The sequence below is a fragment of the Pteropus medius genome, unplaced genomic scaffold (assembly GCF_902729225.1).
Source record: "Pteropus medius unplaced genomic scaffold, Ma_sr-lr_union100, whole genome shotgun sequence".
Classification (NCBI taxonomy): domain Eukaryota; kingdom Metazoa; phylum Chordata; class Mammalia; order Chiroptera; family Pteropodidae; genus Pteropus; species Pteropus medius.
This window is the reverse complement of record NW_024351648.1, coordinates 4,111,510-4,125,632: the sequence shown is the minus strand read 5'-3', so window position 1 is coordinate 4,125,632 and position 14,123 is coordinate 4,111,510. Positions and strand designations below refer to the sequence as shown.

General features: G+C 42.9%; 2 protein-coding genes across 4 annotated transcripts in view; one reads left to right on the top strand and one right to left on the bottom strand.

The window, feature by feature from the left end:
• ADAMTS17 (ADAM metallopeptidase with thrombospondin type 1 motif 17) overlaps positions 1–7,998 on the top strand; it is a 273,147-nt gene extending 265,149 nt beyond the window's left edge. The window contains exon 22 of the mRNA XM_039844085.1: positions 6,584–7,998. Coding sequence (XP_039700019.1) covers positions 6,584–6,790 — 207 coding nt within the window. The 3' untranslated portion in view covers positions 6,791–7,998. The remainder of the gene's footprint in view (positions 1–6,583) is intronic.
• The window catches only part of MEF2A (myocyte enhancer factor 2A), a 107,440-nt gene that overhangs the window by 12,465 nt on the left and 80,852 nt on the right, over positions 1–14,123 (bottom strand). For all 3 annotated transcript variants that reach the window (XM_039844088.1, XM_039844089.1, XM_039844090.1), the window contains one exon: positions 7,992–8,179. In XM_039844088.1, the coding sequence (XP_039700022.1) occupies positions 7,992–8,179 (188 nt within the window). The remainder of the gene's footprint in view (positions 1–7,991; positions 8,180–14,123) is intronic.

Here is a 14,123-nt window from a genome sequence, read left to right as displayed (position 1 = left end):
TACTAGATTCTGTGCTCCTTGGCGGACAGAAATTATTTCGTTATTTCCCACAGTAGCTAGCACAGTATTACGAAACGCCAAGACCTCGTTTGGTAATGAGTATAATCGTTTGAAATAACACAGATCTACCTAGGCTTATCCCCTGCAAATATAATTTTCATACGAATAAAATAATTTCAATGGAGAAAAGCCACATATATAAAGAAAATGAGACTGGGGGAGACGTGACCTGACGACCATGTATAGAAAAGAGACAAATGGAATCTATTTACCCCTTTTCTTTTAAACATCTAGAAACTATTAATATGCTAGGATAATCTTCTAACTAGTTTCTTCTTATTTTATTTGAACCTGCCAAGGTGCTTTGTCAATCTGTGAAAGGCGTCTTCATAAGCATCACAGTCATAGGAAGCCCCAACCTGAAAGTAGGTTTATCTGCAAACAAACGGTGTAACACAGAGGAAAGCTGGTTATTCACTCAGAGCAATCACTTGCCCTGGAGCTGCTACTTCGGACGTGGGTGAGATGCTCTTCCGTGTTCCGTTAGACTCTACCCACCTCCACCTACCAGACACACGCCACAATGCCACGTGTGCCGTGCGTGTGGTTTTCCCTGTAACCTGCAGGATAAGGGTGTAAGTAGTTCGTATGGCCACTTCTGAGTATTCCGTGGAGATGCTTTGTGATCTCGTCTAAAAAAAGATGAGATAATCTTGACGACTTGCTAAATGCCTAAAGGTAGTTTGTCAAACTTTGCCATTTACGAATAATTCTTATGAACACATTTCTGTGCCTTAAATGAAACTGTCTGTCGTTTTTATTTCTGAAAGACAGTGGCAGGCATTTACATCCAGTTCCTCAAAGGCAGTAAGCCAAGTGACTATTCTAAATGCGACTTTTTCTCAGCAACTTGTTTTTGGCTATTTCTGTTATATATGTATGTATTTTTAACCTTGTATTGAGATAATTTTAGACTAGGAGAGCAGTCGCAAAGAGAGCAAACTGTCACACACCTCACGCAGCTTCCCACAATGTTAACGGCCCAAAGAAACACGACACAGGGGTCACAGAGAGAAAACACACCACAGCGGTAACTGAAGTGACAGATGTCGCTTGTTTTTCGCCAGCCTTTCACCAACGCCTGATCCAGGATCAGCCTCGCACCCCAAGTGCCTTTAGTCGTCATGTGTCCTCAACGTCCTCTGGTCTGTGGCGGTTCCCTTGGTCTTCCCTTGTTTTTCATGACCTTGGCAACGTCTGAAGACTACCAGTCAGACATCTCCTGGAACGTCCCTCAATCAGGTGTCTGATAGTTTGAGAGAGCACGGATTTTGGGGGAATACCACAGAGGTGATGTGACTTTCTTATTAGCACGTTGTATCCACTGCCAGTGATGTTAACCTTGACCTTCTGGCTAAGGTCATGTCTTCGGGATTCTCCACTATGACATCACTAGCTTCCCCTTTGCCATCGACAGTTACTTAGGGGAAGACGTTTTTAAGATTATGCAAATATCCTATGTATCCTTCCACTCTGGCTCACGAACTTTAGCATTCATCTGTTGATGTTGCCTGCAAAAATTCTCTCTGTACTGTGGTATAATGGTGATTTACTATCTCTCATTCTTTCTACACATATTAATTAGAATTCTTCTCTAAGAAAGAGTTGTCCCTTCTCCCTTCAGTCAATTTACTTATATCATCAACGGACTCTATTTTTTCATTCCTTGGGTGATAATACAACACTACTGTTATTTATTTTGCTGCTTAAATCGTTCTTTCGGCCACTGCTCTATTGAAAGGTGGGTTCCTACATAACCTTTTGGGGTGCACTCAGGCCTTCAGCAGACAGAGCTATGAAATGGATGATGCACACTAATGTGAAAGCGAGTGTGTGTAACAAATTTATCATCTTGAGGACAGTGATTTGATACCATTATTTTGGTCTCTATCCTCACAATATCAGTCAAAACATTTTGCAGTTATTTAGACCAGCTCCATCTTGGGTTCCCCTGGAACGCTTTTTTTTTTTAAATTTCTATACCACATATAGTAATCACTCTTCATACTGTGCAGTTGTGTGGGCTTTAACAGAACCACAGACTCCCGTATCCAGCAACACAGTGTCACGGGACATGACGGTTCCGTCACCTCGAAACCCCTTCACGCTGCCACTTGTACTGGACTCCCCGCTCTGAGCAGCCGCTGGTCTGTCGCGTATTTTCCAGAATGAAATACAAGTGGAATGGCGTGCTATGCAGTCTTCTGGATGGGGCTTCTTAGCAAAGGTCACTTAAGGTCCACCCGTACCGTAGTGAATATCTAATATATCCATTTTTTCTTTATAGATCATGCTTTTGGTGCTGTATTGTTTTCTCCTAGAAGTTTCACGGTTTGATGTTTTACATTTAGGTCTGATACACTTTGAGTTAATTTTTGAATAAGGTGTGAGCTACACATTGAGGTTCCCTCTTATATATGGAGGCTGGATTATTCCAAAGCAATAGTTGTACTGACTAGCCTTTCTCCACGGAATTGCTTTAGTATCTTTGTCAAAAACCAGCTGAATATATCCGTGCAGGTCCATTTTCTGGGCTCTCCATTTTGTCCACTGACATATGTACCCATTCTTGATTACTGTAGCTTTATAAGTCTTGAAACCAGGTAGTCTTCCTATTTCGTTCTTTTCCAGAAGTGTTTTGGTTATTGCATTTTCTTTGCCTTTCCATATATGTTTTAGAATTGGCTTGTTGATATTTATAAAAAGCTTGTTGCAATTTGGATTGGGATTATGTTTAATCTGTAGATCAATTTCAGAATAAGTGACATCTTGACAATATTGAGTCTTTAAATCCTTTAACGTGTCATGTATCTTTTCATTCAGGTCTTTGATTTCTTTCAACAGAGTTTTGTGGTTTTTAAAATGCACATATTTTGTTAGCTTTGCACCTAGTCATTCTTTTTCTTCCTTTTATTTTTTGGTGCTATTCGAATAGTATTTTTAAATTTTATATTCCCTTTGTTCATTGCTAATATAAGAAAAAAATCGACTTTTGTTAAAATCGCTGACTGGTCCCAGGAGTTTTTGTTTGTTTTGCAGTCTTTATGTTATTCTAAATAGATAATTATGTTTTCTGTGAAGAGATATGGTCTAATTTCTTTCTTACCAATAATCTGTATGCATTTTTTCCCTGCCTGCCTGTTCTGGCGAGGACGTCTAGTACAATGTTACACATGAGTGGTGAGAACAAACATGATCACCTAGTTCCTAGTATCAGTAAAAGATTGAATGTTTTCCTCTTACTGTTTTAGTTGTGGGATTTTTCAGATGTTCTTTCTTTATTAAAGAAGTTCTCTGCATGTCCTAGTTTGCTGAGAGGTTTTTTGTTTTTTTTTTTAATCACGAATAAATGCTGAATTCTGTTAACATGGTGAATGATACTGATGACTATTCAAATTTGGAATCGGTCTTGCATTCCTGGGCTGAAACCCACTTAATCTCATTATCCTTTTATACACTGATGAATTTATTTACTAATATTTTGTGGAGGATTTTGTCTAGAGTTCATGAGGGCTATAGCTGGCTTGAGGTTTCTTGTGATGCCTTATTCTGGTTTTGTGTTAGGGTGATGCTGTCTTAATACAGTAAGCCAAGAGGTATTCCCTCCTCATCTGTTCTTCTAAAAGAGACTATGTAGAGTTGGTGTTATTACTTCTCAAATGTTTGGTAAAATTTGCCAGTGAAACCATCAGGGTCTTGAGTCTTCTTTTTTGAAAGATTTTTAAACTAAGAATTCAGTTTCTTTAAATAGACAGTTTACTATTCAGGTGATGTATTTCTTCAGTGAGTTCGGTGATTCTTTGGTAGTCTGTTCTTTCAAGGAATTGGCCCGTATCATCTAAGCTATCAAATCCACTGAAATAGAGTTGTCTGTAGACTTCCCTTGTCACTTTTTAGTGTCTTTAGGGTTATATAACCTCGTTCATTCTTGACACTGATGGCCCGTGTCTTCTCTTTTTCTCCGGTCAGCCTGGCTAGAAGATTAACAATTTTATCGATCTCTTCAAAGAACATGCTTTTGGTTTGCTTTTGTCTACTGTTTTCCAGTTCTAAATTTCATTCATTTCTGCTCTTTATTTTTTCTTTTCTTCCAGCTGCTTTGGGTTAAGTTTGCTCTTTTTTCTCGAGTTTCTTAAGGTGAAAGCTTATTGATTTGGGACGTTTCTCTTTCCTAATATAAATATTGATTTGGGACGTTTCTCTTTCCTAATATAAATATTAGGAAAATATCTGATTACCTGTATGACTGGAATAACATCTCCAACCTTGCTAGCTATATTCTATTTGTTCCATCTATTTTTCTTTTTCCATTTCTTGGACTATTGGAGCACTTTTATAATTTCAGTTTCTCTCTTCTATTGACATTATTTATACGTCTTAAATTTTTTTCTGTAGTTGCACTACGGTTTACAATATATATCCTTAATTAGAGTTCACCTTCAAATATATATCACGTCATATATAAAATAAGGATCTACAATAGCCCATTTCCAACCCCCCCCCATTATTTGTTGTCATACATTTTCACACGCGCTATAAACACAAAATTCATGGCCACCATTTCTGTCTTAGAAAGTCAGCTATCTTTCACAATTAAAAGAGAGGAAATGCCCAGATCTTGGTTTCAAATACCAGCCTCCAATAAAAGGAAGCAGGGTTCTTTGGAGAAATGCCAGATTCTAGGACTGGACAGTTTTGTAGTAACCCCACCCCCGCCCACCAAAAAACACAAGGATGACGGATTGTGAAAGGTGCACAGGAACCAACTGAACAGTCCTCAGAAGCTAAAGCTGGAACAATCTGAGCAACGGAATAAAACAGCATCAGCGGAATTATAAATTAACGGAATTTAGTAGTAGTGTAACCTAAAGTGCAAAATAAACGTCCATGAGTCCATACTAGCATACGTGGACGACCAAACAAGAGAGAGCAGATAAGTCACCTATACAGAAGAACTCCGCACAAACACTACATGTAGATACTCCGCCCTTCAGCAGGGGGGGGCATAACCCCCGCTCCACAGGTACGGGCCTCATATACTGACTTCCTTCCAAAGGAGACTATCGAAAGTGGGGAAAAAGAGTCACTTTACAGTGGAGAAGCCCATGAAAACGACACGTGCAAGATGACCACGGTTAACATCAATATCAACGGTCATGCTGATAGCACGCACCCTTTTTCCGATGTGATGAAAGTAGCACCTTCGGTTCTGTGGCTGCCCCTGTCAAGTCAGTACCCTCAATTTAATCATAGGAAAAACATCAGTTTGATCCTAACTGAGGAATATCTACAAAATACTGACTGACCAGTACTCCTCAAAACTGTCATGGTCATTAAAGCAAGGAAAGCCTTACAAACTGTCACAGCCAAGGAGCCTAAAGGAGACATGACCACTAAATGTGATGTGTCTCCTGGACTGGAACAGAAAAAGACGTGAAGTTGAACACTGAGGCTATCTGAATACATTACGGACTTTAGTTAATACTAATGTATCGAGATTGACTCATTAGCTGTAACAAATGCACCATACTATTGTAAGATGTTAACAGGAGAAATTACGTATAGAACCTATAGGAACATTGTGTACTATCTTTGCAACCTTTAAATAAATTTAAAATTGTTCTCAAATAAGTTTATAAAACATGGGGGGAGTTAATTTTATTTTATCTTCATTTATTTCATTTCCATTGTTCGTTCTTTCTTTTGTATAGATACGAATTTCTGCTGGTATCATGTTTCTTGTGCCAAAGGACTTCCCTTAACGTTTCTCAAAGAGCATATCTGCTGGCAATAAATTCCCACAAGTTTTGTTTGAGAAAAGTGTTTTTGTTTCTCTTTCATTTTTTGAAATGAAATTTTGCTAAGTACACATTCTAGATGGAGGGTTTTGCGTGTTTTTTAATTTCGGCACTTTGTTACTCCGTCGTTTGATAGCTCGCACAGTTTCTGAGAAGGATGGTGTGAGTTCTTTTCTCTGTTCCTCTGCATGTTCTTCTCTTTTCTCTGGCCGCCTTTACAGTTCTTCCTCCGTCTTCTGCTTTGAGCAGTCAGGGGCGGGGGGAGGAGGGAGAGAGTGCGTTGCTGGTAGTATTTACCCTACTTGGCGGTGTCGGTCATTGTTTCTTCAGTGTTTCTCTGGTTTCTCCTCCTTTGGATTCCAACTCCACATGTTGAACCATTTGCTAGCGTCCCACAGCGCGTGGGGCTCTGTTCTGGTCAGTTTGGTGTTCGTCACTTTTCTTCTTGTCCTCCGGTTGGGCAATTCCCACTAACCCACAGACACACGGGTCCGTCCTCTGCGAGGCCTTCGGTGCAGGGCTTTGAGCTTGGCTGCTGCTAGATGCTCTCGGTGTACCCGCCGCGGCCCTGGAATTCCTGAGGGAAGCGGGGAGCTGGCTTTGCGTGTTGCTCCCGCAGTGACTGCTCTTCAGGCTGCGGCCTTCTCAGTCACCCTGTCGCGCCCCCGGCATGGTTCCCGCTCCTCCGCCCCGGGCTGAGACACTTTTCCTTTTCCACTCCGCAGATACAGTGGGGTCTCACCAGCGTCCTAAGGGTGACAGTTTTGCTGTCCGTCTCCTCCCAGACTAAGACACGTGTCCCACGGGCGCGAAGGGAGAAGGCTGCAGGCACCACGCCCTGGCCGGCGCGGCGGCTGCTCTCCCTCCTCCAGCTGTGTCACACGGGAGGCTTCCTCAGGACATTCCCAGCCTCTTCCGTGGGTGCCCGGTGAGGTTCACAGAAGAACCTGCCAGAGAACTCAGACGGCCCCTGCAGCAGCCTCAGGGCTGTGCACGGTCCTGCCAGTGAACACTTGGCCGCCAGGATCCACCGGTCACCCCGGCTAACTCTTACGACCCGTGCCTCGCCCAGGTCAGTCGGTGCTCCAGCGCCCTCCCCCTGCGGCCTGCCTCCCCAGAGCCTGGCCAGTCAGCTGCCCTGAAATCTCAACACTACCATGTGTTCAGGGAAAACTGTGAACTTGTTTGTCCAACTTTTTTTCATGACACGGCTGGGAGTAACACCGTTTCCAGCTTTCAACATCTCCAAACGAAAAAGTACTTCTTTGTTTTCTGACCTAAAGAATTTTGGTCCCGACTCTCCTTTGTTCTACCTTGGACGGCCAAGTTATGCAAATGTAGACTTGTCACCTAAAGCCTGAGAACAGAGGCCGTCTGAGCACTTCCACTAAGCAAGAAAACCAAATGGCCAGTCCACACCGTAGAAAGAACATCGGGCACGTCGTGTCACGTGTTTGGTAATCAAACCGCTGCTAAACTAAGAATAGCTTTAAAATCTGCATGTATATTCTAATTTTTTTCTATAAGAGGCTAAGGGGAAATAAACAATACTCTGCTTTATAAACACAGGATTCAAAATTAACGAGGCTGGAACTACACACACGTTGTCAAGGGCCGGGCTGGGAAGACCTGCATCCTTTAGAGTTAAATGGAAAGATTATTTGAGAATAAACAAAACATTTTATTTGGAGAATAACTCATTCAAGCTTTTATGCATTCTTCCCTATTCTACAATATTTCTCTTTGATATGCGGAATTTCCTGACAAGTAATTGAGTGTTTCTCTCACAGAAAAGCACTTGCGAAAATTACTGGAAGTATGCAGAGTACAGAGAGAAGATACTTAAGTCAGGTGTCAATGACCAGTTTAGGGATAAGATCTCTAAGTAAAGATGCCAGTCTGGTAAAATTAAAATTAAGCATAACCACCTCTCCACATTTCATTTTAAATAACCATTAAGCAGATTTCCTGTTTCTCCATAATCTGATCTCTGTGTATTTAAAATACACTTGTTTCTTCGAATGCCGATTTCAAATAGAATACCCCTCAGGAAACCGTCTAGGGTCTAAGGAAGTACAGCACATCTCCACGGAAAACAGACTGTGCGTGGAGCTGCAGGAGGGCGGAACGTACCAGCGGGGGCATCATGCCCTTGCTGGAAGGAGGGATGACGACACGAAGATCTGGTTTGCGACTGTTCATGGCCAGACCGCTCCCCGCCGGGGGAGGGGGGGACTTCGTGGGCATCACTTTGCCTAGACTATTTGCACCAGTGGTTCCGATCAAATTTGGAGAAGCTCTTGAGTTTACGAATCCGTTCCCTGGAAGAAAAAAAGTATCACTCAATAACACGGAAAAAGTCATTACAATGCCTTGGTATGAACATGAAGCAAGTTTTTCCCAGTTTCAGTTTCACATGAATTTTATGACAAAACTCGTCGGTAGCTAACCAGGTATCTTTGAATATTTTTCTTAAAAGCCAAGAAAGTAAACCTAAGTCTGAAATATACGTATAAAGGTTAAGTCTAAATGCCACTTGTTTCCAGCCTTATTACATAGACCTCCTGAGACACTAATTAAAATACAAGATATAATTCTAACAGGGCATCTCCTGGGACCGAGGAAATGGAGGTATTGTAAGAAAATGCTGAGGCCGACCTATCTCCTCACTCCGATTCTGGGCACTGACGTCGGCGGGTCCCGGGGCAGTTCCTGAGCTGCAGCTTATGCAGACTCAGCCCCGGCTCTCGCCCAGGGCTTCTCCTTGCTCTGCCTCGGCCCGCTCTGTTCCTTCAGCTGTTATTAAGGTCTTCATTAAATAGCTGTGCTTTATCTGACTTTAACCCCCTTATTTCTGCTCTACGACTTTCCCTAACAGAAGCGTCTCGCAGAGGACACAAGCGAACAGGTACATTGTGGCACGTTCCATACACAGCACTTTGGGAACCAGCTGAGATCCATCATCCTTGTCATTCTCGCCCTAGCCGTGTGGTCTGGATGGGGCTCACCCCGCTTCAGTCAGTCACTCCTGCCCCCAGACTGGCTCGTGACAGGCATGTGACTCGCTCACCACAGGGATGGGATCCGGGAGCATCCCATCAGAACCAGGGTGAAGACGCTGTTACGTGCCGGTAAGGGAGGCTCACACATTTCTCCAAATGGGACCGAGGAAGCATCTTATTCTCAAGCAATTCTGAGACTCAGAAGACCCGCCAGCATGAGGGAAGGGAGGCTGTGGGCGGGCGGGCGAGGCGGGAGCGCCGCCTCCCACACCTGCAGCTCACGCCAGTCTCTTCAGTTACACGTATGTCAGGAAACACCCTGCACGAGTTAAGCCTAATCCGGACGGTTTTCTTTGTTAGTTGCGATTGACAATATCCTAGCAGAGACAGTTACTATTCACCAGCTCACAGTTCAGTGGTGGAGACAATGCCACAAATTCTTGAAAAGCCAGGTAACAAGTATACAGGACCATAAAATGTTCATTTATAAAACAGAGGCTACTACACCATTTCACTTTCTAAGTAAATCACCAACAGAGCAGGGAAGGATAGAAAACAAAGTTAACTATAGATTTTTTAGATACTTTGTGAAAACTTAATTACTAAATCCAACATAGGGTTAACAGCCCATAAAGAAATATAGCATAGGTCATTCTACTGTTCCATATTTTTTAAACTGTCAGCTTTAAAACAAAAATATAAAGAAACTAAGTTAATCACGTGTTTGGTATACTTTTAGCAACAGAGATTGTTATTCTATTTTGAATAGTCCCTGGTCCCTGTCAACTCTACTACAGTACATAAATGTTAATTTAAGAGCATTAGATAAAAGAATAAACTTATTGGCCCAAGAATTTCATTCCTAGTGTTTATTACGAAGCTGACCAAGAACAAAATATTCAGAGTAGTGAACTGGGAGTCCCTGGAGGGCTGAACAGTTCCCTCGAATTCCCAGGGCGGGACTACGTGTTCGCACAGTAGTGGCGACCATCTGAAACCAGACGGTAACACAGACCAACCTGTACGATGTGGAAACAAACTTTCAAACGTCTGTTATGTGCAGAGTACTCGCAGAGGAGAGGGCCTCGGAAGGGAGCAAAAAACCCCAGGCTGTCTTCAAGCTGCTGTTCATTTAGTTAGCGAGATCGGACGCGCAGCACGGAGGCGTGAATGTGCCCCAACCGCCCTCGCACACGGAGAGCACCGCGACGAGGGGTGACCACGCACGCCTTACGAGCGACAGGAAGCGAAGCACGGGTGCAGGTACGGGGCCTACCGGGAACGACGTCGTGGGACTGACAACCGGCTGAGCAGTCTGAGGGACAAGAGCTGACAGAGGCAGGCGCTCCGGACAAACGCAAGAAAGGAAGAGATAAGCAGAGTCCGGGGCTCCAGAGGCCACCGAAAAGCAGGAGCAGCTGTTCCTTGCCCTCCTGTACAAAGCCCAAGAGACAACTTTGGAATCCACCAAAAACAGACACATCTGTGTGAAAAAGCTGCGAAGACTAAGCGAAAGTGTCCGCTGTGCGCTTGACACCACCCCGAAAACCTTCCCTACCCCGAAAAGCAAAACGATGGGCCCTGAAGAACAGCAATGCACAGACGACCAAAAAGTCAACTACGTATCACACGTGTTTCGCTTTAAGAGCTTTTGTATTGGGTTATTGGACCTTTAAATTCTATCCAAGTTTCTTAAAGAGACATGTTATTTAAAACCACTTAAAATTTAGTGTTTGGCAGTTCATAAAATAGGGTCAACTGATAAGAATGTGAATTCTAAAATTTAGTAACTAGGAAGATGAATTAAATCCTTGATGATAATCTGAAGAAATCGGATGCTTCAACACCACTGCTCATAATATATTTACTTTGAAAAATGTGAATTACTTATAAGACAAACTGAGAAGTGACGTTTTGCCAGGAGGATGACAAACTCTGTTGGACCCCAACCAGTACGTTTTCAAGGGACAGAGAAGACAGGGAGGTGGCTCTTGTGAACTGGCCGCACCTCTTCGCGGCCAGGATCCCTCCCTGCCCCGCTTACTCTCCCCCAGTCCTCCTCTCTTTCTCCACAACTTTTACCAAGTGACCTGCCGCTTTTAATTCATTTCTGTGACTTCATGTCGCTGTGGGGACTGGTATTTCAGTTAACCTTAGGAGGCTATTTCCTGCCTTCTGCTTCCATTATCTCGAAGGGGTATGTATTAAATCTGGGCTGGCTGACTCTTCCACACCCCGGAGAGCAATTTCCTGCATTCTGTTAAGCTTCGGAAAGCAGCGCTCTTAAAAAAAAAGAAAGAAACGAAAAACAATTTCTTCACTGGGCCATCCCCTGCGGAGTGGGAATCATCTCTGAGCTGGGCAGAGGAACTGCGAAACAAATCATCTGGATTCAAAACGCTCATCAAATAATTCTATTCAAAAATAGGAAGGTTTGACAGAAACTAATATTAATGTCAATCTAACGTTCTAAGTGCAGATTCACGGTGTTTCTCCTAAATAATGACGTGACTGTGTGCTCTGAACTCCGACACTTAGAAGGTTCTTATTCGCTTGATTTGCACTCGAGTCAGAAGGATAAAGCAGTAGTCCTCTCTCACGTTACGACGCGTTGAGATATTCAGAACATGTCATCAAGAAGCACCAACACCCTTTCCCACGAGGAGTCCACGATGCTTTTCAACTAGATGCGGTAGCACAGTAACTCACGAGACGCAAGTGACGAGCGTGAACGGGATCTGAGCGCGTGCTTCTTGGGGTGAAGTCGGCGTGTGCGGCAGGTTAACGATTACGGGGTGATGTCAATGTCTGGTCACCTGCCGCCAGGCTGAAACGAGATCATCTCGTACGCACCGTTTACTATATGCTGGAATATAGTGATATCCTAAGCAACGCACGCCTTCATACTTCCAGTTCGTTTTTTTACGATGAAAATGAAGATGTTGTTGAGACAGGCTTTTGAGGTAGATATTTTCGATGTATAACTCATCTTGCCGGAGCCTATACGAATTCAGGAATTAAAGTTCCAAGTCTAAATGAACAAATTCAATTTAACACCATTGCTGTTAGACTGTATTTTCAGGTTGTAGATAAATTATGCCGACACAAACGTGACGAAGATGCTCTTGAGGAAACCGCACAGCCATCCCTCCAGGACCTAACAAAGCTACTCTCCGCTCCAAGGCCGATCCTTCCATCCTATCAACCTGGCTCGCGTTTCAGAACATCATACCAGCTGAAATAATGCATTCGGGTGGCTGGAAGGCACTCCATGTCCTTAATACTACTCTTTTAGGGCGAAATTGTAGACAGTGATGTCATAAATATTTCATTACTATGAATCTATTCCAGAAGTTTAACTGACATGCACGGGATTTTGAAAATCTCAAAGGATTAGAAAAATTCATCCGAAGCAAGGTTAGAGAACTTTATATTTGACAAATTTTTCATAAAATCTGACAAACGTTCGGCTGATTATTAAAATAAACAAAAATACATTTTAAAAGTCTATAAAATTGTGCCTTTTGTATAAAGAACTGAATGAGGTTTCTAATATTTACAAAGACCATGGGTTTTAAAATCACTGATGACATATGTACCTGCTTCAGTGGGAATCGAACACTTGTCATCTACAACAGACAACGCTCGCGGGTTCCTGCTGCCTCCCTCTCTGAATACCGTGTCCCCCAGTGAGGCCACATCGCTGCTCCTCTTCAGCCTCCGTGTGTCCCCATGGCTCTGACCACTGCCTCAGTCTGACTCTTCGATCTGTATTTCCGCTTCGTATCCCCTGTGTTTAGTCCACACACATCCACCTTGTGGCGCTTCCCCCAGGTATGCCGCTGTCCCCTCCATCGCCCCACCCCACTCTCAAAGACCCGTCAAGCTTTGTAATTGTCCTTTGCGTCCTTCACCATCCACCTCTTCTTCTCAGCTGCCACAGGCTCTGCTCCAATGCAAACCCTCATTACCTTCACTCAGCCCTGAACAAGAGAGCTTCCTGAGCCTATTTCTAGACCGGTGTATGGTTCTCTCGTTTTTAAAAAGTGAAGCTGCCGGATGGCAAGATTTGACTTTCTGCTTGATCTCTAAACACAGGCCCAAAAGTTAAAAGGAATTCCCAAAGTCATCTGAACTACGGTATGATCTGAATGTTAAGTGTAAACTCTCAGAAGAGAAACAGCTCTGGTAAACCATAATCGAATAAGCAGACTGCGACTGTGAAAGATGTGTACAATTTACAGTACGTACAAAACTGGCAGGTTTTATTTGGGTAGCAATGATATCAACTGAAAAGAAATGTATCGCGTTACAAGGAAAAAAACAAATGCTCTAATTTTATGACTGTAGAGGTGCCATATCAACATAGTACCACGGCAAGTTCAGAAACTACAAAACGAGGGAAAATACAAACTCCCACCTTCCAAAAGAACGATTACAATCGGTTTGGATCTCCCCCTCCTTTTTTAGTTTTCATGTGCATATTTCTGCATAGTTTTAAATAACTAAAAAGGAATTCAGTTGAAAATTTTAATTTACTTAATTTTCATACTGTTGAATATGTTGATTTCTTCCTATTATTCACTACTATAAATAAAGTTGTAATGACCTTTGCATATTCTAATTTATTTCTTTAGGAGAGACTCCCAGAAATGAGATTAGCGGCTCAGAGGTACAAGTGTTTTTATTATTATTTAAACATCTTGCCAAAGTCTTTCAAGAAAGACTGCTAGGAATTTACAATGCCCCGAGCACTGACATCTGAGATCATCGGTTTCACTACACTTTCGCGAGCTCTCCATGGCATGATAAAAAGTAGGAGCCGTTGAACAGCTGGCAATCAGTATTGTTGGGGGGGTGGGTTTTGCCATTTTTATTTGAATCTCAGGATTACTAACAATAATGAACATTCTCATTTTCAAAATATTAGTTGGGTTTCCTTTTTGAATTGAACATTTAGGTACATTAAATGTCCACCCATTTACTGAATAGTCCCCTATCTGTGGCTTTTTACATTTCTCCTAAGATTGAGAAAAATGTATTATCTCAGGTGAGACAACTAGGGGGCAAGTGGCTGCAGACTCAGTGGCTTCAGCAGCTTGCCACGGAGGACCGGAGTCCTTCTGGCTTTCACTCTGCCATCCTCAGCTTGTTGGCCTGTCCTTTTAAACTGACTCGCTTCATGATCTCGAGATGGGGCCGCACATCTAGCTGCCACACGCAGACAGACAATAATGTCCAGAGGCAAAAAAGGGTGTGTGTG